At 33.4% G+C, this 27,590-nt stretch overlaps 2 protein-coding genes across 2 annotated transcripts in view; both read left to right on the top strand.

Moving 5' to 3' along the window:
* Positions 1-6,844: 6,844 nt before the first annotated feature.
* Positions 6,845-18,175, top strand: LOC124370944 (probable 39S ribosomal protein L24, mitochondrial). The gene is made up of 5 exons (XM_046829251.1): positions 6,845-7,082; positions 8,354-8,539; positions 11,205-11,407; positions 15,640-15,776; positions 17,958-18,175. The coding sequence occupies exons 1-5, from the start codon at positions 6,978-6,980 to the stop codon at positions 18,092-18,094; spliced, it is 768 nt and encodes a 255-aa protein (XP_046685207.1). The 5' UTR covers positions 6,845-6,977; the 3' UTR covers positions 18,095-18,175.
* An 8,707-nt stretch (positions 18,176-26,882) lies between these two features.
* Positions 26,883-27,590, top strand: part of LOC124370943 (peptidylglycine alpha-hydroxylating monooxygenase-like) — a 36,935-nt gene continuing 36,227 nt past the window's right edge. Inside the window, 1 exon segment of the mRNA XM_046829250.1 lies at positions 26,883-27,142. Coding sequence (XP_046685206.1) covers positions 27,041-27,142 — 102 coding nt within the window. The 5' untranslated portion in view covers positions 26,883-27,040.

Here is a 27,590-nt window from a genome sequence, read left to right as displayed (position 1 = left end):
TGTGGCTATATGGCCGGCTACCGTCTGTAGATTAGACAGACGGGCGATGAGTGGTGACGTCTACCGTGACGTAACGAAAGGGCAGCCATAAACTGTCACATTAACACAGTGCCTTAGAAATATAAAAAAAACACAATTTGTAGACTATTTTATTAATTGCATATTATGCATTGCTAATGTATTGAACGTTAATGTAATAAAAGTGTACGCTTAAATATAAATTTAAAAGAAGAAATGTACAACTAAAAATTAACCATGTACCAGAATCTACTCTTCGTAGTTTATTAAGATATAATTTTGTCTTCTCTCAATTTTTCTGGAATGTTTCAATTAGTAGTCATTGAGAAGATCATAATTAATTATAAATAATTTTTGTCATATTAAATATGTATGTCTTTTAATATCATAAAATAACTGGAACATTTGTTTTATTTACTAATATCACTCAAATGGTTATGATTTCATTGTATATTGTATGTAAGTGGTAAGTCTCTCGTCTTGAGATGTTTGAAAATCAATTCTTCCATTTACCGATTAAAAATAGTTTCATTATTAATCACTTATGTATTATCGGACTTTAGCAGGACTATAAGTTCTTATAGAAGGGATATTGGTACAGTTTAAAGTATACAGCATATCTCGAATCACTTATTCTTAGTTGAATATGGTCCGTATTTTCTGTATTATTGATAAAATTGTTCAACTGGTCAAAAGAACTAAACTTTCTACAACCGCCATTTTAATAACAATGCACAGTGCTAGAGCTACTTCAAAACCTTTGGCGTCACAGTCTGTGACGTCATAGTCTTTCCCGTTCTTTGAAAACCAAGACCGGTGACCGGGCATATAGCCACTCCGTATACCATAACGTCCATAAACCGACATTCCCGCTCTGGTTGTTGAAGTGCTCAGATCGTTGACTTGTAATTTTAGGTTAACCTCTGTGCATACGTCCAGATCAATTACTCTGGTAGTGGTAACTACTTTGTGTATAACTGTTTGTTCTAAACATCACACTGACCTCTAACTCAAACTAGAAATATTTAATACTTTATATATTTGTAAATATCTTAACATATAAGCTATTAACTTTGAGCCTGTTCAGGCTGGACCTGTCATGTCGACAGGTTCAGCCTCGCCCATGGAAGCTCATGTCGAGAGCGACATGGAAATACAAAAGGCAGCAGTAAGTACTATTTTGCCCACAGATCATGACTATTCTAAACCTAAATCTAAATAACAGGGGAAACAAAAGGGTACAAGAAAATAATGACACAGATTGTTCAGAACAAATTCAATCTACCAATGATTTTAAATCCACCACTTAAAAAGCCTCACATACAACGTCTCTATAAAACCTGAAAATTCAGGACCTTTTTGAGGTAATCATACAGGATAAAAAAAAGAACAAAATAAACCCATTTACAGTAGGAAAAATACTTAAAAAACATCATATGGACATTGACCACATTACACGAGCTGGTAAGAATATATCTGTTATTTGTAAAAAACTATATAGCAGCCAATAATTTAGTAAATTCACCACATCTGTTAGAATTTAATGTATTTGTACCCTCAATTAGAGTACACACTCTCGGTGTAGTCTATGCAGAGCCCGAGGTAAGTGAATTAGAAATTTTATCTGAGGCATCGTCAATATACCCAATCATTCAGGCTGAAAGGATCAGACGTAGAGTGAATGGTAAATGACCAACTCACTAACTCTCATTTTGTTAAAATAACCTTCGAGGCTGAAAAATTACCAGATTTTGTGTACCTTAATTATGTTCGTATGAAGGTAGACCCCTACATGATCAGAGTGAAACAATGTTATCGTTGTTTTGCCTATGGACACGTAGCGAACTCACCTTGTAATAAACCTAGAATATGTAGGGACTGTGCTGGACCCTTCCACACAGATCCTTGTCAGGCTCCCCGCAAGTGTGTTCACTGCGGTGATTCACATAGCAGTAACTCTAAATATTTGCCCAGAGTATATAAGGCAAAAAATATATTAAAGATCGGATGAGTCTCATGAAAGAAGGTTATCATGTGGCAGCACAGTATTTTCCTATTACTTATAAAAAACAAGGTAAACCATCTCGATTACTAGGCCTATCTTATTCACAGGTCGCTCAATTAGACTTCACTGATGATGAAATCTACCCAAACACTACCAAGCTCACAGGCATCAACACCTATCAGTCAATTAAATGTAAGTAATAGGTATACACCACTGCTTGCAGTCTCAGAACCAAGTTCATCCAGCCAGCAACCGTTTTCTTCACAGTTTAAGGTTAGTAGAACTAGCTATCGTAGGCCCATCAGAAATAGTAGTTTATATAAACCTAAAGAAATAAGTAGGCCTATTGTAGATAAAACCAATCCGCCTACCAAACCAGTTCAGGATGATAGACTTAGTGTTCAGGATAAGTCCCACCTCACATCACTCCTGAAAATAAAAATTGAGGAAATTAGAAATAAATTGAACTCTACAAACATCTCAACCAATCTCAAACAGTTGATGAAATCTTACTAAGCTATTTAAAGACTGGTACAACAGTTCAACAGAAAATAAATTCACCAAATATCAAAATAAAATCTACTCCTGGAACATCGCCAGGTAACAAACAGTTAGGCCTATCTCAACAAACGAAATTAGTAAATAAGAATGGTAACAAATAAACTTAACATAGTACAGTGGGGAATACAAGGTCTCTTAAGCCTAAATGGCCTGAGGTCATGCATTTATTTACAAAAAAGGAGATCCACATAGGTATTATCCAAGAATCTTGGTTACAAAATAATGATAAACCTATTAGATAATAATTACATTGTACATAACCTTAACAGAACCTGATGGATATGGAGGAACCTCCTTCATTATACATAAGTCAATTTCATATACTGTTGTTACAGAATACAACGATAAACTATACACAAATGCAAGCAATACAGGTAAATAATTACAAGAGACCTATTATCATTTATAATATTTACTGCACAAATAATAAGATTAGGAATAGTTTTTGGCACGAACTATTTAACCAAGATGAAGGTTATACTTTGTTATGTGGTGATTTTAATGCCCATCACCCTTATTGGAATTCGAGCAAAGCAAATCACAGAGGTAATATAATTTTCAATGAGTATAATGAATCAAAATTCATACTATTAAAATAATAAAAAACCATACAACATTACCAACCCTTTACCACCAAGCATCTACAAATAGATCTGACCTTCGCCACACACCCAATCTTCATGCCTTAGTAGACGTATGGGAGGTAGGTAATGATTCGTTAGGCAGCAATCACCTGCCTATATTCATGCAATTTAATATTAATTCCCTATCTAATGACTTCAATGTACATTACAAGTTATTTTAATACTAATAATAAATGGAACTTTAAAAAGGCAAATTGGTCTCTATATACAGAGACTGTTGAAAAATTGACTAATGAACTGCCAGACATCCCATTGGAAAAACAATGGGATGAAATGTTTAGTATAATTAAATTAGCAGCAGACAAAGCAATACCAAAGTACAATACAGCAATTAATAGGCCTAAATTTACACCAAAACAATGGTGGAATGAAGCTTGCTCTCAAGCTGTTGCCAGCAGAGAAAGGCTTGCATTTAGTAAATTTAAAAAACTGTATGACTGCTCTCAATTATCAAAAACTATCAAGCTGCACAAATTAAAGCTAGGGAAGTAATTAGAATAGCTAAAAAACAAGGTTGGGAAAATTTATGTCAAAAAATTAATGACAAAAATAACTCCTCATTTGCATGGAAAATAATTAAAAAACTTAAAACTAATAATAAGGCAAATACAATTTCTTCAATTTTTGAAGACAACGATCTTTGTGACAAATTCATGTGCCATATAGTTCCGGATTCAGTTCCCATGGAAAGCGAGATAATTATTCCCAGGTACACCTTCTATGAAAAATGCTTCTCCTATAGAAAATAATTTTAGTATTAAAGAACTAAATGTAGCCATAGATTTTAAGAGGAAAGATACAACACCTGGTTTAGATGGAGTATCTTACAGCATGTTAGACATCTACACTCGTTTGCTCGATTATATATCCTAAATATATTCAATAATATATGGAATGGAAGTATAGAATTACCAAGTAAGTGGAAACAAAGCAGAATTATAGCCATCTTGAAAACCGGAAAAAAAATAAACATTTGGAGACTTCATATAGGCCTATATCGTTAATACCCTGCATACTAAAATTATTTAATAGAATTATTAAAAGTAGACTGGAATGGTTTGTTGAAAACTCTAACATTCTACCAAATACCCAATATGGATTTAGGAAAAGAATAGGATGTAATGATTATTTAATTAATTTTGTTTCAGAAATTCAAACTGCACTGACTTACAATGAAACTACTATTGCTGCCTCTTTAGATCTTTCAAATGCTTATGATACAGTACACATACCAGAATTAATAGAAAAGCTGAAGTGTTATAATATTCCATGTAAATTTATTTCCCATATTAATTCATGGCTAATCAATAGACAATTAATTTTAATTAGCTCTAAGTCAACTATAACTAGGGTCACGAATAAGGGATTACCGCAAGGTAGTGTTCTAAGTCCCTTGTTGTTCGCACTGTACATAGCACACATTAATGATTATATTCCTAATTATGTAAAATCACTTCAATTTGCAGATGACATTGTGTTATACTCCTCTGGAAAAACATATCGAGGCAGTCTACACAAACATGCAACACACCCTCAGTACAGTACAATCAAACTTCAGTCAAACTCCATCTAGAATTCAATGCAACCAAAAGTAAGGTAATAATATTCACACGAAAAAAAAACATTAACACACGATAAACTAATTACAATTAATAATCAAATAATACCTGTAGTAAGTTCTATTAAAACTATTAGGTATGATTATAGACAATAAGTTAGATTTCAAAATTCATATTAATAAATTGTTTGTAAAATGCCAAAAAGACATTGATATAATAAAGTCTGTAGTTTGTGGCATTAACGTGTGCAACACCTGAGTTTGCACTAATTATATATAAAAGCTTAATAAGAGCAAAATTAGATTATGGAGCATTTCTTTATGGGACATGCATGTAGAAAAGAATTAAAAAAACTAGATTCAATCCAAAAACCAAGCCATAAGAATATCATTAGGCGCTTTTAAAACAACACCAATTATTGCTCTACAAGCAGAAGCCGGTATTCAATCCTTAAGCAACAGAAGAAAGTTTCTGTGTGATAAATTGATTTATAAAATCATAACTCATGAAAATCATCCAGCATACAGAAGTTTAATGTTTCTTAAAATGTTGACAGACTGTATGCCATACTGGAAGAAAAAAAATCAGCCACTGTACATACAATCTATATCAAAAATTCATTCCTTTCCTTAGATTTAAATATATTAAAAAAGGAAAGTTACAAAACCTTTTGGGATTTCAACTATCCAATATTAATGATGACCAACAATATTAAATTTAAGCAAAACATAGACAATCCATACTTCAAAAAAGGTAAGCAATAGCACAATTACCAAACAAACCTTTTTGGAAACTAATCAATACCAACTATGAACAACATTTGCACTTCTACACTGATGGATCAAAATCCACATTGGGGACAGGTGCAGCTTACTATGTCCCAGAGCTGGACATCATAGGTAAGTTTTTCATTAGAAAATCAGGTTTCCAGTTACTCAGCTGAACTACTTGCTATTTTAAAAAGCAACACAAACCTTTAATTCAATAGAACAACAAGATATAGTAATATTTACCGATTCACAAGCAGCTATACAAGCACTCGATAAAGTCTATAACAGCTATAAAGGGAGAAGGCATACCAGTAAGTATTATCTATGAAGTTATTAAAAGTGGTTAAAAATGTAACATTCCAAATGGATCCCGGGACACTCAGGTATTTATTGTAATGAATACGTAGATAGCCTAGCCAAAGACTCAATAATAAACGGCAACAAGATAACAAATATTTACATTCCACCAGATGATTTCAAAGCCTACCAACGGAGAAGAAAGTCTGCAGCAGAAAATGAACAGGAGTACCAACTATCACAAAAAGCGCAATGGTATAAGCAAATTCAGACAACGACTATTCATAATCGATGGTATAGTATTGCAGACTTCAACAGAAGAGAAGTGGTAAATATAATAAGATTAAGGTTTGGACATGCTAAGGTAAACGCTAGACCTATATTAATATTAAAAAATATTTCACACCATTGTGTCTAAGCTGCACTCAAGCTCAACGGAAAAACACTAGACCATGTAATTTTACAATGCCCAGCCTACGAATATGCAAGAGATCGGTGCTTTAAGGTAATTAAAAATGTAACATCAATATCTAATATTAACTTAACGTATTTAATGAAATTAGAAGACAAAAAAGTATATAAAGAAATAAATAACTTTCTCAGGACCATAAACAAATGCATTTAATAACAAAACACAATACATATATGTATCCTGGTTTTGGCCTTTATATCCGTGGTCCATATTTCGGATTAGGAATGCCTGAAGGACCCCTGGCGGGAAGACTCCCCAAATCCAGAATATCCATCTATAGAATCCCATAATAATCCCGCTATGTATTAACAAACACAAACAGTATAGGTACACAAAAACATATATGTCCAATACATTAAACCATAAACTTATAAAAATAACTAATTCTTCCCAATTAAATTACCACAGAGGTTTAACAACACAGTGAACCACGAGGCTGCATGGGAGTATACCCGAGCCTTTATTATAAACAGAGAAAAAAAAAAAAAAAAAAAAAAAAAAAAAAAAAACGTCCATAACCAACAATACTAAATTTAGTAGATACTACTGAAGTACATAACCTATACAGGCTTTAGTTTAGTAGGCCTAATTGTTTTCAAAGAAATAATCTTACGTGACTTTTTATTTTACATTACAGTTGTAATTTAAAAAATGCGATTAACTAGGTCTTTATTAGTCAGGTTTTCCGATTTAGGTGAATTAACTAAAAAGTATGGTAATTTTCCAGAAACATATATTAAACGGCGAATGGAAGTTGTAAGTAGACTATAAGCTAAAATTATTAAGAATTTTCATTTTGTATTTTTTGTTATAGGCTGCAATATAATAAGCAGCCACCAGAGTCAGGGAACCAAGTTATCAATTTTTTAAATTTAAATTAATTTATATTTTAAAATCAATATTAATTAGTTTGGGTAGACTTTGATAAGGGGCCTACACTTGTTATTTTGTTGTTTTTATTAACTGGTTCGAGTTTTTATCCGAATGAATAATTCGATATTACAATTCATTTAACTTGGCATATGATTTCAACTTACTAGTTATAGTAATTTTAATGTAAACAATAAACAGCAAGAAGTAACTAATATTTTGAAACTGAAAATGGTGATGGATATGAGGAAAATATGTGAGATATTTCTTACAAGTGACGATATTTGTTTAAGTGGCTTCAACATGTGGGTATGGGTATGATACAATAACAAACTTGTATCAACTATAAACACTTTTTCATATAATAAATATATTTTCTTTTATGGATAGTAACAGACAGTCAAAAGTTCTTGGAGGACCATGATACGAAGTTTAAAAAGTGGCATATCAGCCGACCTGCTTGCAGATCATCTCTGTCAGTATTTTTACAGAAAAGAAATATGGTTTTCTAGAGAAAATGCTTCAACATATTCTCGAAAGCGGTTAATCATTGCTACCCAGAAGAAAAAATATAAATAATTACGCCTATTTCATATTATTATAAATGTTTTTTATGTTGTTATCATTTCATTATTATTTATGGGTTTTTCCTATTTCCAGTTATAATTGTTTGTTTGATCGTTAGAGCTCATTTATTATTTGTAAAATTATTACTTTGTGCATTATACTAATTATTGTAATTAAAAATATAATTGTTATTATGACTATAGATATGTGATATGATTTATAAACCCGTATTCGATAAATGAATTTTAAGTGTCGATGGTTGTACTAATCGATATAAAAACCGGGTACGCTCATCATACTCTACCCCCAGTTTTGTGTAGTGTACTTGAAACATCACTAACATTAAAGCGTACAACCTAATAATCCTTTAAAATGTATTTAGTTTAAAATGTATAAATGTTTAGGCATTTTATGGAACCCTACACTTACTAAGAAAATCTGTAACAACAACTGTCTCATTTGATCTTATCGCAGTTATATACTGTGGCAATATTTCAACCCTCTTAGGTTAGATTATTTCCTATACAATGTAGTTTGTAGTTTTAAAACATCACTTTGAATTCTTTACTGGACTTTAAATTATATTTCAGATTGAGTACAAAACTCCACGTGGATTTCCTCAGTACAGAGCCAAAACATTGAAGAGAATGGATTATTATTTCGGTGAAGCGCGGCCCTGGACAGAAGAATTCAGATTAGAAAATGAAATAGGTAGAACACACAAAAAACTTTGGGTTGAGCCCATCAAAGATTGGACAATATTTAAGGGTGATGTGGTAAGTAGGTCTAATACATAAGCCCCAGCATGTCAAACATAGTCTTTATTTATTAAGATTAGCTACAATTTATGTTGTCATGCAGGATTTTGAAGGAAACAGGATTTTTCCTTTCACAATCCTTCCATCGTCAAAAATAACCTTCAAACAAGAATGCAGGATTTTCTTATGAGGTTTTGAAATGTAGACAATAGACAAATTCTTTATGTACAAATCATCAAGAAATGCAATGCCGTCAAATATTACATGGTTAGTTTTTATTGAGATTATTGCTCTTCTCTTTTCCAGTTCAGGAAATCATCCATGGTGTAGAACGGACGGTTAGAGAGCCATTTGGCCATTAGTGCTGTCTTCAATCTCTGTCCTTGTAGAATTTTTAAATCTTCAGGAAGATGGTTGAAGATTTTTCTGCCCATGTAGGATGGTTTCCTTTCAAATAGTGCAGTGTGATGTAGTAGCTAGTGAAAATATGAAGCATGGCGGGTGTTGTAGATATTGAAGTCATGGTCTCATTCCAATTGCTCTTTGTCAACATGGAATATTACTTCTCTGATGTATAGGCCGATAATCGTTATGATTCCCTGGTGAGGGAAGACATCTCTGCAGCTTTCCCTTGGGCCAAGGCCAGACATAATCCTGACTGCTCTTTTCTGTAGTAGCAGTATTCTATTTAAGTTTCCTGCAGTTGTGCCTCCCTAAACTGCAAGGCCGTATCTTAAGTGTGACTCAAATAACGCACAATAGGCAATTTTTGTTGTTGCTTCATCACTGGCATGCTTTACTCTTTTTAAAACATGTAGGCATGAATTCAGCTTTTTAGAGAATATGTCAATGTGATTGTTCCATGATAAATTGCTATAAATTGTCCTTCCGAGAAATTTTGTCTGACTTTCCATTGATACGTCAGGCAGTTCTGGAACTTCTTCTTGTCTCCTTCCAAAAGCTAATTGTTTGGGTTTTTTCAATGTTCACTACTAAATCGTTTTCGTGACTGTATTGATAGGTCATGTTTAATGCAGTGTAGGAGTTAATGGCTAGAAGTTATTTGGTGAGGATTCGGACACTAGAAGTGTTGTGTCATCAGCATACATCACGGGAGCACAGTCCGTGCCTAAGTATTGCAGCATGTCATTTGTCATGAGAATAAACAAAACCGGTCCCAACTCTGAGCCCTGAGGTATACCTCTTAACAGGCAGAGGCTATGATATTGTTTGTAAGAACCATTTTTGTGTATATTTAATATCTACTATCTGGCTTCTTCCCTCTAGATAAATCTTAAACCATTCTTTGGCATGTCCTTTAACTCCCAAGTTTTTCAAGTTTGTAAAGGATCAGGTCATGCCCTAAGCAGTCAAAAGCTTTAAACATAAAAAAATCAGACAGATTGTAAAAACATAATGCAAATAGATTAATAGATTGGATACTTTGGTATTTTCCAGAGACCACTATTTTTGGAATAGTTTTTCTTACCGTGGAGGTAAAAAAACTGCAAGGTGGCAGGATGAGGGTATCACTACTAGTACAGAATTATGAAATGGAAAATATATGTTGGGTGGAAAGAAAGCTATGAGAGTTCCTCACCTAACCTAACTCAGTTTCTCACGGGCTTTAATTATTATCAGGAGAGAATAAAGAGGAGAGGCATGCATATGTGTGTGCTGTGACTGTATTATTTCAAGCAGTCGAATAGAGAGAGAGAGAGAGCGCTATTTGGGGGAGGAGGATTGAATATCTAGTATTGCACAAGATACTTGGGCACAAGGAGAACTAGAAGGAAGGTGGAGATGACATGTATCATTTTATTGGTAAAATTGTAGGCTAAATCAGTAGCATAATCAAGTGTCCAGATAAAGAAAAGGACTGTGGACAGGATTATTACAAAAATCAATACATTATTATCTTACAGATAAACATTGATGTATGCATTATCACCACACTGCTATACTACGATAAGGTGATGTTAGTCTGATGATAGACTGTACATATACATTATATTGAAGCAGATACTGTATTTAGGAGGCTGTTTTCTCTAACTAGTTGCAGTATTCAACATTGCTACACATTAACTGTTGTTTATTAAATCTCTTGTAATAACTGTACCTCTGTGGCGAGTAGTATCTGTATTACAATATTAAAAATGGAGAACAGCTAAGTTCAACTATCTATGATATAGTATCGGAAATTGTGGTCTCTCAACTCAAATTTTAAAAAGTGAAATATCAAATAATTTTAACCTTCCCCATTTTGTTATAAAGAGCACAAAAACCTACAGTAGTAAGGAGGCAGGAGAAATAAGTGCAACTTTTTCATGCGCCTTTGGGGACTAAAAAATGCCTTTTTTCAAGAAAGAATCACGATGCAGGTATATGTTCTCACTGTTGAAGTAGATGGAATTCGTGTAACATCACCCAAGGATATGATTACATAAACAATATTTCCATTTCCCTTATTTTCATAATGTATAAGTTAACTATCATAAATCTTAAAATAGTTGATATAACAGATATTGTCATTTCAAAATATTTATATAATTGCTATTTATTATCCTGTTTATTTATTATTTTATTTCAGTTATATAGGTGTTGTATACATTTTCCAACACTTGTTTGTGTTGGAACTTTAAAACCCAGAAACATTTAATTCAACTAAATCTTATTTTTTCAGGTCGAAATACTTGTCGGCAAAGACAAAGGGAAACAGGGAACAGTGGTTCAAGTGATACAGGAACGCAACTGGGTGTTCGTAGGAACTCTGAACTGTAAAGTGGAGGAGGTAGGAAAGACCAAGGACAATCCCGGGTGGTTCATGCAAAGAGAGAAGCCTCTGCTGGTCACGACTGAAGTTGCATTGGTGGATCCCAATGATTTGTGAGTTTAAATTATATCACATCCAGGTTGAGATTAGTTAGCCGAAATTAACGTGAAGTTTAAACTCAGTGACTATAATTAATAGAGTAAGAATTGAATAGTAGGACAGGAATTCTGGGTAGTCAAGTTATAAACATAAATAATAAATTTTAAAACCATTAAATCGTTTTGTTGGTTACAAGCATTGTTTTATAAGATTGTTTAACACATTCACTGCGGGTGCCTCCGATCGGAGGCCTGGAGGCCTCTGTCGTCGGGTGCGTCCGCCTCCGATCGGAGGCATTCGGCAATAGCATGTTTCAATAGTCATTGTTCCCTCAGAGGTTGTGTGAGCCAGTTGTTTCGTTGTTAGCTTGTAGTTGACATGCGTATTGTTCTTTGTTTAGGCTGGTTGAGATAACTGATGATGCACAGTGTATATATTTAGTGTATTAGTTTCTGTTATTTGTGATCATGGAACGAGTAGAACGAAGTAGTGAAATAGACCGAATGCTATTAGACAGTGGGTGACGATATTGACTATTCTAGTGAGTCAGAAGCTTCGGATAACTTGGACACCCCGATCCGCCATGACAGTGACCTCGACGAAGCCCAACAATATGCCGCGTCTGACCAGGAGGACGACACCATCAATGGACATTGATCCCGGTGATGTAGTATACGATCCACAGTGGAAACCCCGAACTGCAGGTTTGAAAGATATACCTTTTACAAAGGAAAAATAAAATACTAGTTCCATTTCCTGAAGATAATACACCTTTTGGTTGGTGGGATTATTTATTAGATGATGATTTTTTACAAACAATAGTTGACAAAAACAAATGCGTATGCTTGGGAAGTATTTTTTTCAGACAGTTTACAACCTAATTCCAGAATAAACAAGTGGTCAGACCTCACTGTGGGCTGAGTTTAAAAATATTTATAGGTTTGGTTTTTCACATGGGAACTGTCCGACTCAATAGGATAAATGACTATTAATTGGAAAAACTGATAAAATGTTCAATTTCCAATTACGTAAGAGAACAAATGTCCAGAGATAGATTTTTATTAATTTTTAGATGTCTCCATTTCTCAGACAATAAACAACAAACTGATGACAGACTATCAAAAATCCGGGTTCTAATAGATTATTTCAATAATAAAATGAAACAAGTTTATTACCCTGGCTGTGAATTTTCCCTAGACGAAGGTACTGTGCTATGGAGAGGCCGTCTACTTTTCAGACAGTATATTTCTGGAAAGGTCATAAGTACGGCATCAAAGTGTACTCTTTATGTGAGCCTGATGGCCTTTGTTTAGCATTTACGGTCTATTCTGGGAAAGGGGGAGAGCTTAGTGGCAAAGGGCATGCCGGAAAAGTTGTGATGCACCTTATGGAGGGAAAAATTAGGGGTTGGCCACATTTTATATATGGACAACTATTATAACAGTTTTCCACTGGCTTCTGAGCTTCTTTTTCATAATACCTACTGTACAGGAACATTATTGACAAATAGAAGACATCTCCCTGCAGAAGTAGTAGGAGCTAAACTGAAAAAAGGAGAAAAAATAGAGCGTTACGCAGACGGCGTAATGGTAGGAAAATGGCGTGATAACGCAACGTATTGTATATTTCTACCAGATTCGAAAATGATTGGACAATGTCTAATAATAGGTATGGTGAACCACGACAAAAGCCATTGCCCATTGTGTATTACAATGCTCACATGAAAGGTGTTGATAGACATGACCAGCTAATGAGCTATTACCTTGTGAGCACAAAAAGCCTACGATGGTACAAGAAAATGTTTATTCATTTTCTACAAATGGTCATGATAAACAGTTTCAAATTGTATCTTGTAGCAAATCCCAGAAAAAAAAACAACAAATTTGTATTTGTTGCAGTCATTGAAAGATTGCTGACAACAAATGTTGCTACACCACAACTTCGCCCCCCGACAAGCTCTTACTGTCAGACATGTGCTATCAAAAACTGAAAGAAGAGACACACAAAGGAACTAGGTTCTTGAGAAAAAAGAGGTGCAGGCAGTGTTGCAAAAGGACAAGAAAAAAAAAACAATGACTGTATATATCTGTGCTCAGTGTCCTGGAGAGCCAGGATTATGTGCCTTGGCTTGCTTCGATAAGTGGCATACCCCGTGAAGAACTAAACCAGTTCATGAACATGTAGATATGTAAATAGTAATTTTGTATTTAGGTTAGTGACCATTTTATTCTAAGATTACTTAAACAATAGTGAATATATATCGTGTTTTCACGTGTGTCATTGGGGGTAAGCATCCTATAGGAGGCCTATGGATTTATGTACCATGTGCGGAACGCCTCCGATCGGAGGCACATGAAGAATAGTGCGGACGCCTCGATAGGAGGCAAAAACTTAACGTCACCGGCGCCGCCATTTTGTTGCCGGAGAATTATTTCCATGCTGTTTCTGGATTCTAATGACAACAAGGTTTGATAATTTGTAACAAAATATTTTAGCATAGTGCATGAGTTTTATATTATTTTTCAGCAGTGAATGTGTTAATTGCTACTACACTCTGACGATGAACTAACGCTGATCACTGAAGCACATTGGTGAAGTTTTACTTAGATCTTAGGAACAGAACATTATTGTTTTTAGCTCTTTCAATCGTTCCTTTGAAGTTGCTACTGCAAGATTTTTGTTCTATTTTAATTGTGGTTCAGTTGGTATGGTAGAAATAAGTTGTAGTAATGATTAGGATATTTTATCAATTTTAGATTTGTCTGGATGTGTTGTTGCGAGTTAGACATTCAGTAGTGTAACTTTTCTGAGAAATATGCAGACTCAATTTATCAACTACAACCGGACGTGACGCTCAAGAGATTCTAATGGCAATTTGGTAAATGAAGTATTGCTAAAGTTGATTGTGGTGAGTAAAAGACAGCTACATTGTCGCTGTACCTGTAACATCACCGTTGAAAACTCGGCAATTAAGAGAGGGTTAAGGGTTAAGAGAGGGAAGTTTTGTCCAAATTGTTAATTTGACTCACCGGCATTGCATCAGCTAAAATGCATTGGGGTTGGTTATTCTTAGCCTCTAGATACTGAAAAAGCTCCATTAGGGCAGAGTCTGTCTCAGGTAAAAAAAAAAACAGGATTCTTGTGAGACCATCTTGTAATATACTACTACTATACACTTTAAATAAATGGTTAAACTTAATTTGTATTCTGATGATTATAGCTAGAAATAATAAATAACTCAGTATGATACAAATGTGAACTTTAATGATGATAAATTAATTGACATACTGTACAGGTTTGAATTTTGAAACAAGATGGAGGATACAATAATGGTAAATTGTTTTTAAATACAGTTCTTAAATTTTAGGGCAGGGTGATCGTGCTGGCTTAATGAAATAGAAATATTAGGTATTGTTTTTAATAAAAGATATTGTAAGTTTGAAAAATAATTTTGTTAAATTTTAATTATATTAATTTGGAATTGTTAGCCAAATCGAATGTTCCTGGGTTTTATGTTCATCCAATGGATCACTGTTAAATTTAAAAGGAATTTTCTCACCCAATGTCTGTCTTCTTCTTCTCTGTACTTCAGTGATAATATGAATTTAATAAATTAACCTTTCTTCTGAATCAAATACTGCTGAATAAAATGTAACCAGTTTCTTTATTTAAAATAATAATCTTGCTTCACTTCTTCTATATCCCTCTCTCCTCTAAACTTTTAAACCTCTGCTCTCTTCACTCAACAATCATCCCTGCACACTGTATCACTGACTTTAGTTTACTTTATAACTTTGAGTTTTATATGTAATAAGGTGAATTTAATTAATTTTGATATATTTAATTTTGTATTTATTATTGTTTGTATTAAAATTTGAGACAATTTATAAATAATTATTCCTTACTTATTTAATTATTATTACTAATAAATTTCTTCTAAATTAAATTAAGTATTGAAATGAATGTGAGATGGGTGTATGAAATGAGTCATTACAATCTCCTGGAACATGAAATTCAGAGGGCCAACCTGAGTCCAGGCACTGTGAGATCCTGCACTGGAACCCCAATCCTGAGAAGTATTTATCGATGGTTTCATACCAAACTCTAGGCTACATGAAGTACAAGTGTTAAGATAATAACAACAACAAAATTAGTTTTCTTAGTGCACATCCACAATTGATCTCAATATCTACTTTAATCTTGTGATTGTTGTTACATCATTTAAGTAATTTCCCTGTGTGTGCAGGAAACCAGTGAAGGTGGAATGGAGGTATACAGAAGAAGGTGAGAGGGTGAGAGTCTCGATGCGCTCTGGCCGTATCATTCCGATGCCAGTTGAGTCCCAGGAGACGATTGACTACAAAGAGAAACATCTTTATATAGGTTAGTTCTTTAAATGCCTTCATTATAAACTTCACAAATTGATATACAGGGTGAATAAAAAGTAACCCTCCCTCCCTCTATTTTGCTCTAAAGTTTATATAAGGAGATATCCTTTGGGTAGTAGTGGAATGTGGAAAGGAAGTTTCATTTGGTAATTTTGAAAATGTTTTGTGGCCCCCAAATATGCGGCATATTGGGGTCAACTCAAAAATTTGACATTTAAACCCTTCTCAAGTGACCCTTCATTTTGAAGAGCATCATAAAAAACTTAAAAAAATGGTGAAAATCTAAGATTGCTATCTCTTTTCCATACAAAATAATAATTTGTCAACATTTCAAGTCTTTACATTTACATTTTTTGTTTTTGTAATGTTAATTTGGATGGAAACTGGTTTGTTGGTCATTTGTGTTCTGAATCAGTTAAGAATGCAATGGCCGAAGGATCCATTGAAGATTAGAAAGTACACTGAAAAGAAATTAATTTGCTAAGAGTGACCAGGCTTTCCCAGTTTCAACTACGGTTTAGCACAAACAAGTTCTTTCTTTGTTCAAATCTCATCATACATCTTGGTCATACTTTTAGAGTGGATATTATCCAGTGGATCATTATTATCCAGTGGTATCATTATTGTGTGGTTAGTATTTCGTGAAGTGTTTCAAAAAACTTTTGTGTGTTTTAGTGTTATTACAGTTATTGATTTTGAATCGCTTTGTCATTCTTACTTTTAAATAATATTCTCAAATTATTACTGCCTACGAAGAATAATGCTCTGTAATCACGAGGTTAAAGTTGAAATGATATTTATTTTCAGAGCTTCGAATGAAAATTATCATGAGACAGAAAGGCAGTTTAATGTTGTACATCCTGATAGGCCTGTGACACGGAAATACTTGGCTACTTTATGTGTAAAAAACTCGGTTGCTCCATCGTGTTTAGAGATCGTGTCAGAAACATCGTAGTGCACTCAATTGTGCACCTGATGAGGCAATGAGACACACTTCACCTATTTATAGGTGTCTCTCATGTTGAAACGATGTAAAGGTTCGTTTTGAGCTCCTTCATCGCTGATTTTCTTTAGATCTCTTCAGACAAACATGACTCCAGATACCAGGAGTCAAGTCTGAGACAGCATCATATTCCAGATGCTGTAGTAAAAGGAAAGTGAACTGAAGCTAAATTCAACATTGAAAATACTTTGGTTAGCACCTTTCAAACCGAAGATTTGATGGAGATATGTAGATGAACAATTTTTCAAATGGCTTTAATAGTATTTCTCCTTCCATACAACTCACAGTAGTGTGTATTGGATATTATTAAGTTATCAGTATGAATTGGGAAAATCAAGAACCTTATTTCTTTAAAGAAATAAGAAATTAATCGTGGCTTTATAGCGGACTAAGCACTAAATCAACTGTTTGTCACAATTAGGCCTTTTTGGTTTCCCGTACTATGTAATGAGCTAAAAATAAAACAAAATATAAATCTGAATACAAAATTCAAATAAACCAATGCAGTCACAATATGGTTGTAAGAAGTTTGTTTGTAATGAATTCATAAATTATACCACTCCTATCCTGATACCACCTCCATCACCTCCTTGTTCTACTGTGACATTCACCAATGTAGAGTGCGAGTTGTCAGTTTGTAATAACATCATTGTTACTTTTATTAATTATATATTTTAGAGATAGTGTACATAGAGTTGAGACAATGTATTTGTTGTGATTCCTCATCTGCGTGATGATCTGTGATTCCTTCCTCGTCACGTTTTGGTATGATTAGTTTATTTTAACCTAGATTATATATACCGTACTTTTGTTTTAGGTTAATTATCCATCTGCTATACGGATTAGATTGCAGATTAAAAAGAACATAACAAAACTACAAGAGTACATAATGTTAAGAGATTTACATAAGCCATAAGCGACTGTACGAGGAGTTAAACTGCATCTGCACGTAGTGTCAGATTTTGTAATTGGTCCCTCAAGGGGTAGATGCCATCACAATATCTCACTCTCAAATATAAACAGAGTGCAGCACATGTCAATAGCATTTACTACTATGCTAATCAAACAAGCAGAGAATAATTTATTGTACATCTTAGAAACTAAATTATGCATAAACTGAATAATTTTAACAGATACATTATTGTATAGAATAACAAGAATCGACTGTTACAGAATCACCAAAGGACACAAAATCAGCAGATGTGAATGAAGTGACTTTTAGCCCAGCTCTGGAAACATTTGAAATGGCAATCGCTAAACAGGAAGGTATAAAAGATGAGAGAATTCCAGCTCAGACGTTCTGGTACTAGTCCACATGTGTAGCTTTCTCTGATGTTCAACTTGTCGTCTGTATTTTATTGTTATTGGATATTATAGTTTTTCATTGTTCATCTTTCTTTTTTTATCCTCCCAGTTTCAACTATGTAAGAATCTTCGTTTTAAGTGAAAATTTATGGAGGGCTTGTTGAAACACCTTTTGAATTCCATCTGGAATAAGCTTATATATTTAACAAGGTGTTTTAACAAGAATATCCTATTAATATTTTCAAAAGGATCATTCCATGTCAAATCATCCAAAGGGTGATACCCAAGGTTATCAGAATTTAATGAAATTTGGTGAGTTGGTTCAAACCATAGACATAAAAAACCACACCAATTTTTTTCAATATCTTGATTAATTTCTGAAACATAGTATGTCAAAGTTTTGTCCAAAACTCGTTAATATTGTGGCATTTGTCACGTCATGATGCCATATCGTTTAACGTTTTAGTAATAAATCTGTTATTACCGAAAACGTACTTTTTATTACGTAATTAATATTGTATTGAAGAATGTGTACTCATTTACTAGTGATATTAAACAAAATTTAAAGTTAATTTTTACTTAATTTTAAGGATGACATCGGGAAGATGGTGTCCATTGATGTCAATCCATTGCTCTAATCGGACTCTGAAGGTTCATTCAACTTTTTCCAGCATATTGACCGGTATGTTGGCAATAGCGTGACGAATGTTGTTCTTCAGTTGAGCCAGGGGATTTTAGATAGTCTCATAAAAAATAATCGCACGGGGCTAAATCAGGTGACCGTGCAGGCCAATGCAAGTCACCTCTTATTTAGATAAGGCATCCTGGGAAGTGTTGACACAAAACTGCCATTGACATTCGTGCAGTGTGTGCTATGGCACCGTCCTGCAGGAACCACATATCTCCCACATCCATCTCATTGAGTGTTGGCAAGAAAAACTCCTGAATCATACGTATGTAACAGTCAGAATTCACTGAAACTGCCTGTTCGTTTTCTTCAAAAAAACTCTCAATAAAGCACATCAAACAGTAACAAATGAATGTAGGGGTCGCTGATGAAGTTGCCTTGGGTTAGCAGGGCTCCAATAGCGCATGTTCTGTTTGTTGACACATCCTGACAGATGGAAGTGAACCTCGTCACTAAAGAAAAAAATATGCCTTGAGGCATGTCAAGAAGCACTTCACATGCTTTTCTCAAGCAACAAAATCACATGAATTAATTTTCTGCACAACAGCTACTTAGTAACGATGAAACTTTAGTTCTTTATGAAGGATTGGCCTCACAGAACGAGCAGATAATCCTACAGCAGCTGCGTGTTTACGGGCAGAGCGCTGAGGGGTCGCGTAACAGATAGCATTACCATATCAATATTTTGAGGTGATCTTGCTGTTTGTGGAAGTCCAGGATTTCTTTTCTTGACATCACCAGTTTCTCTGAAGCTGTTTACCCATGAAACAATAGACTGACGGCCAGGAATACGACCATAGGGTGCAATATTAAAACTGGTACGGAATGCACGTTGTGTGGCAATGATTGAGTCTCTAACTTTGTCCACTCCATGATACAGACTAAACTGAGTGGGTGATAAACTTGACCCTCATTATCGAATGTGCCAATTATCAATTTTGTTATATGTGCTGATAAATCTTGATATTTACAATTAATTTTTTTTCAATATTTAGTTTCATAAGCCCATCTCTTTTTCTTTATTTTCCAATAGCCTTGTATAGAACAGATAGTAGTGACGATCTAAAATAGAAATAAAACTATGAAGAAACCTCATAAAAAATTATTAAATTGTACTGATTGTTGTTGTTTTTGAGTTTGTTATAAAAATATTTTGAATAAGATTTAGATATGGTCCCTACAAATTTTGAGCCATTATATTATTCTGAATCTAAACCTTTAAACTATTCATTTTCAGTTAAAGTTGATATCAACATTTCTTTAACATGTTCTAGAAGTTTATTAACATTTTTTAAGTGTGTTTTTATGTTTTTCAAATGCGAGAAAGTTTGCAGATTTCGTGTTTTCTATGATATATTTATATAGGACATATTCGACTATTTAATAAAATTATTGTATATTTAAGAATTAATTTTCATACAATTTTGATAAATATTTTAAGGTTTTAACTTTTTTCAAAGAATAGTTTTGAATGTGAGTGGATTTTGGAACATTAAGAATTTTTCATACAAATATTTTTCAAGAATTTGAGCTCTTTAAACAAATTTTGTTGAATTTGAAAGACTTGTCCTCGATTTTTAAACATTTAATTTAAAATTACATACAGTTAGGTAATAATGTTCAAGAGTTTTGAGCTTTTTAAACAAATGTTTTTGAATTTAAAATTTTCTTGATCTGTTTCTAATTTAACTATTAGCTGCCATACAATTTTGAAATATTTTTCATGAATTTTGAGCTTTTTAAGTAAAATTAATTAAATTTTCACTCTACATTCTATTGCTATTTTGTGACCTTTTATAAGACTGTTGTGGATACTTATATTTTAAGAAAAAAATGAAGAGATTTTATGGATTTACTTTAAATTTTTTAATAGCTCCAAAAAGTCTTATGAACATTTACTTTATGATGTTATAGATCTTTTTAGGTACTTTAAAAAGTATTTATTTAAATTTTGAATGGCTCCAAAAGTGGTGCAGAACCAACTATATTCTATCTTCTTTTACATATGTATGATTTTTTTTACAAAATAGATTTTAAAAACCAATATAAGGGAACAAGGCAAACTCAACTGTGCTACCATAAATACATTAAACCGGAACTGTAGTTCAACAGTCAGAATAAATACTTTCAGACTGTTCATTGATAAAAAGAACGTAGATGGAGAGTTTTTTTTAGCCACGTACGTAGATATATTTTATTCCTTTGACAGCAAGGTAAACTCTACTTATGGCACTGGATAAATCTTAGATCAAAAGTAAATTACAAAATCCGATGTATTTGACTGAAGTAAGTTTCCGATCACTTATATATGTATATATTTTCTTGATCAGGGCATTAGGGTTGGTAAACTCGGTGCACCTGATTTAGCAATCCTTAGACATGTAACCCCCTCGCTTGTGACGTTAAATTGATGAAATGGAGTGCTAAATCAGTGCACTGGCCGTATTCATGTATTAAGCTGTATGCATTTTACATAAACGTGATCATGTAATTACAGAATTTTTCAGGTAGCAACAATGCGTAAATGTAACAAAGCATATTATTTATGCTATTCTGCTACAATATACTTAATAAATTTCCCAAGTAACGCCCTGATGATGACATGGAATCTCTAATGCCACTGGTTAAATCATTTACGGACCTCTTTTCATCCAAGTAAATTTGCCAGCTAACATAGGAATTGGCTGTTACGGCTCGTAATTACTTTTTGTGAGAACTGTTTTAATATAAGAGTACTTCATAATGTACGTATTAACAAGTAAGTAGTAGTGGAGTTTACGCATTTCGTGACTTGAATCTTCATAGAAACAATTTCAAATTGATTGTTACTAATTTTTATTTCCATGACAGCAACTCTATGAACACGAAAGGTTGTTACCACTTTTCATGACCATATTTAAACTAAAATAACACATTAACTCAAATTTAAGGTTAATTGGCCTTTGCAATGAAAGGCAGAATGTCGAAAATAATATAGAATGTATTTATATGCTCGAAAATGTTTTTAGAAAACATATTGGACATTTTAGGCAACAGGACAGCAAACTGGCTGGAATTTGCTTGTCAAAAATTATTTATGTCCTGCATGTTCCCCTTAAAATTTAAATAATTAAACAATTTTCAAATTGTTTGTAGCTATCAGAAGGATTACTTTCATCTCCACCGAATTTTACATTTTTGAGTTGTTATGCTTACCAACCTAAATTGGAAACGTATCTGCAGCTAAACGTTATTGTGCCAATTAATTCCTTTTATTAGTCATACTATCTTTACAGATAAGAATTATTATTTTTAATTCTCCTATAACAAGTAAATTAATCATAATTAAAAAACTGAAATGAAAATGCGAAATACAGAGATATAATGGTCCTGGTAAGTGGGAAATCAAAAAATATAATTTATTAAATTAATTTAAAAAAATATATATGTACGTAATTTAAATAAATTTAATTCCACAAATAGAATACAAAGTTGTTTGAAGTTCGTAAGAATTAACCTTTTCGTCTTAGTAATCATCAACGAAATATTGGTTCTTTGTTTAAAGTTTATTACTTAGGACTCCAATCCTTGTAACGCAGTGTTTTATTTTTATACTGTTAATGATGGAAAATATTCAAAAACCAATTATCCATTGTAATATTTGTGTTAAACTCTGGTTACTCTATTGCAACAGTAATGCATTAGTCTTAAATGTATGAAATAATTGGGAAATATTGAAACTGAGGGGTGCTAATTAAGCGCCTTGGCAATGTCCATATACTGAATAAGCACCCCTTAGGTATGACATCAGAGCACATGGGAGTATTTATTCCAGGGGTTACTAAGGCAGCGTCCCCGTATACTCAACTGTGGCATCAGAAATGTAATAGATTCAAACCAGAAATATAAGCTTCTACAAGCACCAATCCTAAAAATATAAACCAGTGAACATTTTATTTAATTTTAAATTTCTTAACCATAGTTACTGAAATAATAAGTAATTTCCTGATATATATCCTACTTCTGTTTGAATATTTTCATACTGCTCCTCATATTATATCATTCAAGGTTTCATACCTCAAAGATTTCATTCAAAGGTTACGCCCTTCAATTTTGAAAATAACGTGGAAAGCCGTGGATAACTGCTAGTTATTAAAATAAAATGAAACGAAAGAATGGAATTTTCAGTACAAGGTAAATTTGCAAACCTTGGAAAACTATATTAATGAGTCAAATTCGTGCAATCATAATTTAAGTACCTATGTCAATTTTTTATAATGATTGAAGGATAAAGTTCTTTATGCTAATAATATACTAATAAACAACAGACACAGTATGTAATGTACTGTAGTTGTGTAGATTTATTTTTACATATTGTATTATGGGAAGATGAGTGTACTCTACTCATAGTTGAAGATTTTATTGTAAATAAATTAATTTTTGCCGGTGCACCCAGGAATTATTTAAGCCAGGTCTCTGATGACTAATACAGGGACAAAGGATGATAAGTTTTAAACATATAATATAATATAAAGGCTTTGTCGCATATAATATATTTTTTTTAGATGAAATCGCCAGATAACTGTTTTCAACAATCTGTGTACCATATTATAGTAAATGGATCACGCGGAGAGCAAGAGGAGAGATGACGTCACAGGCAGAATCGATTCATTGTTGCTGGAGTGGGTGGTGGAGAGGCTTGTGAAGGTCGCTGACTGACGTGACGGGATGCACGGTTCCTTGGTTAAAGATTCGACTCTTTACCTGACGTCAATGCATAGATTCATTACTGAGATTGAAGTGATTGGATCCTGGGGAAAATGACGTAGCGCGGTCAACTTATACCTGATTGGTAAACATTGTAAACACTTGAATCGTTAATTTTTTGTCGATTTGAAGTAGTAACGATTGTGTATAAAGGGTGTCATAAATCAGTCTGTTGAAAAGTGTTTTTGTATTTATAAAACTGTTTTATTATAGGCGGTATTGGAGGTTACTTAAACTCACCATTAACGGTACATCACTTGAACAATCGGTATGTGAAATTGACTGATTGCGGTGCCTTGTGGCAGACCCCTCCTTACTGATCCTGTCACGTATTCTGGGTTTGGATATACGATGTAAAATGCCATAAATACACGAACTTGTTAAATGTACGAATACACGGACGCGAAACTATAAAACAATGTATGTTATTTCATACTAGTACTTACCCGCGGCTTCGTTCGCAATTCCTCTGCATTGTGAAGGAAACAAGATTTGTCGGACATCTGCCATCGTTCAGTGATACAAAAAAATCAGTAACACTACGTTTCGAGATCTGCAATCTGATCTCTTCTTCGGGTAAGTAACTAACCTAACACATAATTGCAAACTAGATTAAAATAAACAATCATACCAGAGCGATGTGACGCGCGTAAGTCAGGAATCTCAACCACCATGTTGTGTGTCAACTTCACTAACTCTAAAACATGCACTTAATAAAAAAAAGAACTAAGCACAACACTAATTATTAAAACTAAACTACGGAAAACCTACAGTCGTAGGTGGTTGGTCGACGAATGTAGACCTATTGTGACCTCCACAATCAAAAGGATCCTAGTGATTAGGATGACCGAACAAGATTTCTTGTCATCCGAAACTATGAATAAAGATCTAAAAATGGAATAGACTGCATAAGCCAATTTCAGTGGGTACGGGTCAAGGAAGAAAAATCACTAACAATCTTTTACAATACTTGACTAAATGAATATTTTGAATTTGAAAGCTTTTCAAACCCAAAGTTAGCCAATAATATTTACAGTGAAACGATCATGAAGTGCTCCCTAAATAACAAGTAAGTACAACGATCTACAAACTGTACTGGTGGTTTTGCCCCCATGCACCATGGCTTCATTATAAACTTAAGACCTTGAGTTAAGGAAAAATTGGGAAATTCCTGAAAAAGGAAACAGTAAAAAGTCAACAGACAAATAAACTGAAAAAGGCAGCAAACAGATAAATCTCCGTCTAAAATCGGTGATGAGGAAAATCTGGAATCAGATTAAAACTAACCACAACACTAATTTATTAAAACTGAACTACAGACTAGGTCTGCATTCGCCGACCAACTACCTACGACTGACCAGCAACAGATCTATATTGTGACCTGTATTATGTAGTTCAGTTTTAATAATTAGTGTGGTGTTTAGTTTTTTATTAAGTTCATGTTTTAGAGTTAGTGAAGTTGACACACAACACGGTGGTTGTGATTCCTGACACGCGTGTCACAACGCTCTGGTATGATTTGTTTATTTTAACCTAGTTTACAATCATGTGTTAGGAGAGTTATTACCAGAAGAAGAGATCAGATTGCAGATCTCGAAACGTAGTGTTACTGATTTTTTGTATCACTGAACGATGGAAATGTCCGAAAAATCCTGTTTCCTTCACAATCCTTCCATTGTCCAAAACAAACGCCAAACAAAGGACATGGAAAAGGTTTACGGCACTGATTAAAATGTAATAGGATGGACTGCCATGGTTCAATTGTGTAAATATTATAACGATTACTTCCTCACACGTTTTCAAGTTTTAATACAATAACGTGAAAAAGATATCTACTTTTGGTTGCCCTACAATAATCAACACAGTATGATGATTGCTTTGCAGCAAAGGCGCGTATAATTGACAAAGTTAAAGCAGAAGGGTATAAGTCTGCCAGGCATTAAAAAAATCTTATTTAATGTTAAATTAGCGGAAGTACTTGAAATTGCATATTCAAAATAAGTGATATAGGTAGAAAAATATCGTAAATAAAATATATATATATATAAACAAATGTTCTAAATATACAAAACTTTAAACTATGTTTACTCAAAACATCAGATGTCTTCTTTTGCTGAACACAAGTGACGGATTTGCCAAGGAGTTTTAAACTTCTTTTCTTATCGTTGCACTATAGCTGCAGAGCAATGACGATTCTCACTTTACATAGAAGTGACGAGCTACATCCAGGTTAATGTAATATGCTCAATCGGTTGTTATACCAACATAAAATATCAGAATTACTAAAAATCATTTATACAGAAAAACAGTTTACTATTAAGCCGAGTGCAGTAAACAAAAATTGGCCATGTCAGTGAAACAATAAGCGTAATTAATTATCTTTTATAAAACATTGGTGAGTTAGTGTTTATGTCATTTGACATAGGTACGCTTATGTTTTAACTGATGGAATGTAAAAAACTGTAAAACTATTTCCTGTTTCTAACTTAACTTTTGAATTTGTTATAGTGTACAGTAAAATGATTATACATTTCCAAAAACATTTCCAAGGTTTAAAAAGGATTATTCTTCGTTACCTAATTTTATGATATTTATTTTTTCCAGTAAGATGATGTAAGCGTAGACAATTTACATTCGATTGGCCAAACAATATTAGTTATAAACAAGCATTGACCCTTTGAAATTGGAGTACTTATAATACTTCGATATTGTTACTCTTTCTATGTGTAGAAATTTCTACTATTCTTGCAACCATCACACGGCATATTTACATATTCGTCATCTGTAGTATCTACATTGCTGATTTTGATTTTTCAGCTAGTAAACCCCAATCACAAACTTTTGTTCAACCAATATGGAATCTTGAAATGGATTTCCATCAATAAACTTAATTTAGATTTTATAGACACAACAGTGTACTCAAAACTGATAAAGGCTCATTTTACTATATCCACACATCATTGATGCACATCTAGTAATGAAAAATATCAAAACTTATCCTACGACCAATTTGGTTATATCTTTACTGAATACCTCCTGGACATACATATAGAAAAAACTACATGTGGTAGGAAAATATACAAACAGTAAAGAAAAAATACAGGACATTTGTATTGTTCTTTTTATTAATTTATTTTTATGATATTGTAATAAATTAAATACAGGTATAGTTCTTGAGCTGATTTGTCTGTTGTAAATGCACAACGTTCTTAATAAAATTAGAGAACATTGACATTCATTGTTAGATAAGCGCAAAGAACAACGCCATAGTCAGTATTATTGAACAAAAGAAAGTCTACCAGTTTAGTTCATAATGTACCAGTTCCGAAATAGAACTGATGAACGAGGAACCAAAGTAACAATCTCCTATGCGCATTTCCTGGCATCCAGTTCACAGTTCCAGATAATTTGTTTCTGTACTAGTCAGGCAGTGACAGTCTACACTCAACAGTCGGCTGCCGATAGCCGTAGTGGTAGGTTGGTTGAGTGCGAAGAATGGCTGACTGTTTTAAACCATATGTTGTCTGTGTCGCTCGTCTTTTTGTTTTCGGTGACTTCCCTTTATGGATTTAAAGTTGACAGATATGGCTTACTGATGCCCAACGTCAGGCCTAATGTGGTATGTATACCTAAATATCAGTAATATTTTGTTGACCTACTCATTAGGCAACACCTTAGTTTAATTTATTCACCCATATGTTACTAGCAGCCTTTTCTGTTGTTTAACCCTTTTAGGACCATTAAATTTTAGGGTTTGCCATTTTTACAATTACGAGCAAAGTAATTAGTAATGCTATTATTTAAGTAAATATAGAAATAGTTCTCCATTTTATTTTTACTTGGTGTTATCCCCTTCACATTCAATTTTTATCGAATTACTTCGCAAAAGCACTTATGATACAAAATGATGGATACCCTATGGTATTTTTAAAATGTAAGTAGGCATACATCAGGTACATATTATTTCAGTGTTCATGGTCAGGAGGATCAGAGGTTAAGGAATATTGCGACTGACTCTTCAGGTTTTGCACATTTAAGAGCATTTCTGTTTCCAATTATATAGCTAA

Source organism: Homalodisca vitripennis, unplaced genomic scaffold (genome assembly GCF_021130785.1).
Source record: "Homalodisca vitripennis isolate AUS2020 unplaced genomic scaffold, UT_GWSS_2.1 ScUCBcl_689;HRSCAF=3240, whole genome shotgun sequence".
NCBI lineage: Eukaryota > Metazoa > Arthropoda > Insecta > Hemiptera > Cicadellidae > Homalodisca > Homalodisca vitripennis.
The sequence above is the reverse complement of the archived record's forward strand: the minus strand, read 5'-3'. Positions and strand labels throughout refer to the sequence as shown.

What these genes read in the sequence shown, in the direction of transcription:
- LOC124370944 (XM_046829251.1), top strand. Translation starts at nt 6,978, where the DNA reads ATGCGATTAACTAGGTCTTTATTAGTCAGGTTTTCCGATTTAGGTGAA. An exon ending in TTAAACGGCGAATGGAAGTT is followed by an intron (nt 7,083 to 8,353) that starts GTAAGTAGACTA and finishes ATTATATTTCAG; the next exon opens with ATTGAGTACAAAACTCCACG. An exon ending in CAATATTTAAGGGTGATGTG is followed by an intron (nt 8,540 to 11,204) that starts GTAAGTAGGTCT and finishes TTATTTTTTCAG; the next exon opens with GTCGAAATACTTGTCGGCAA.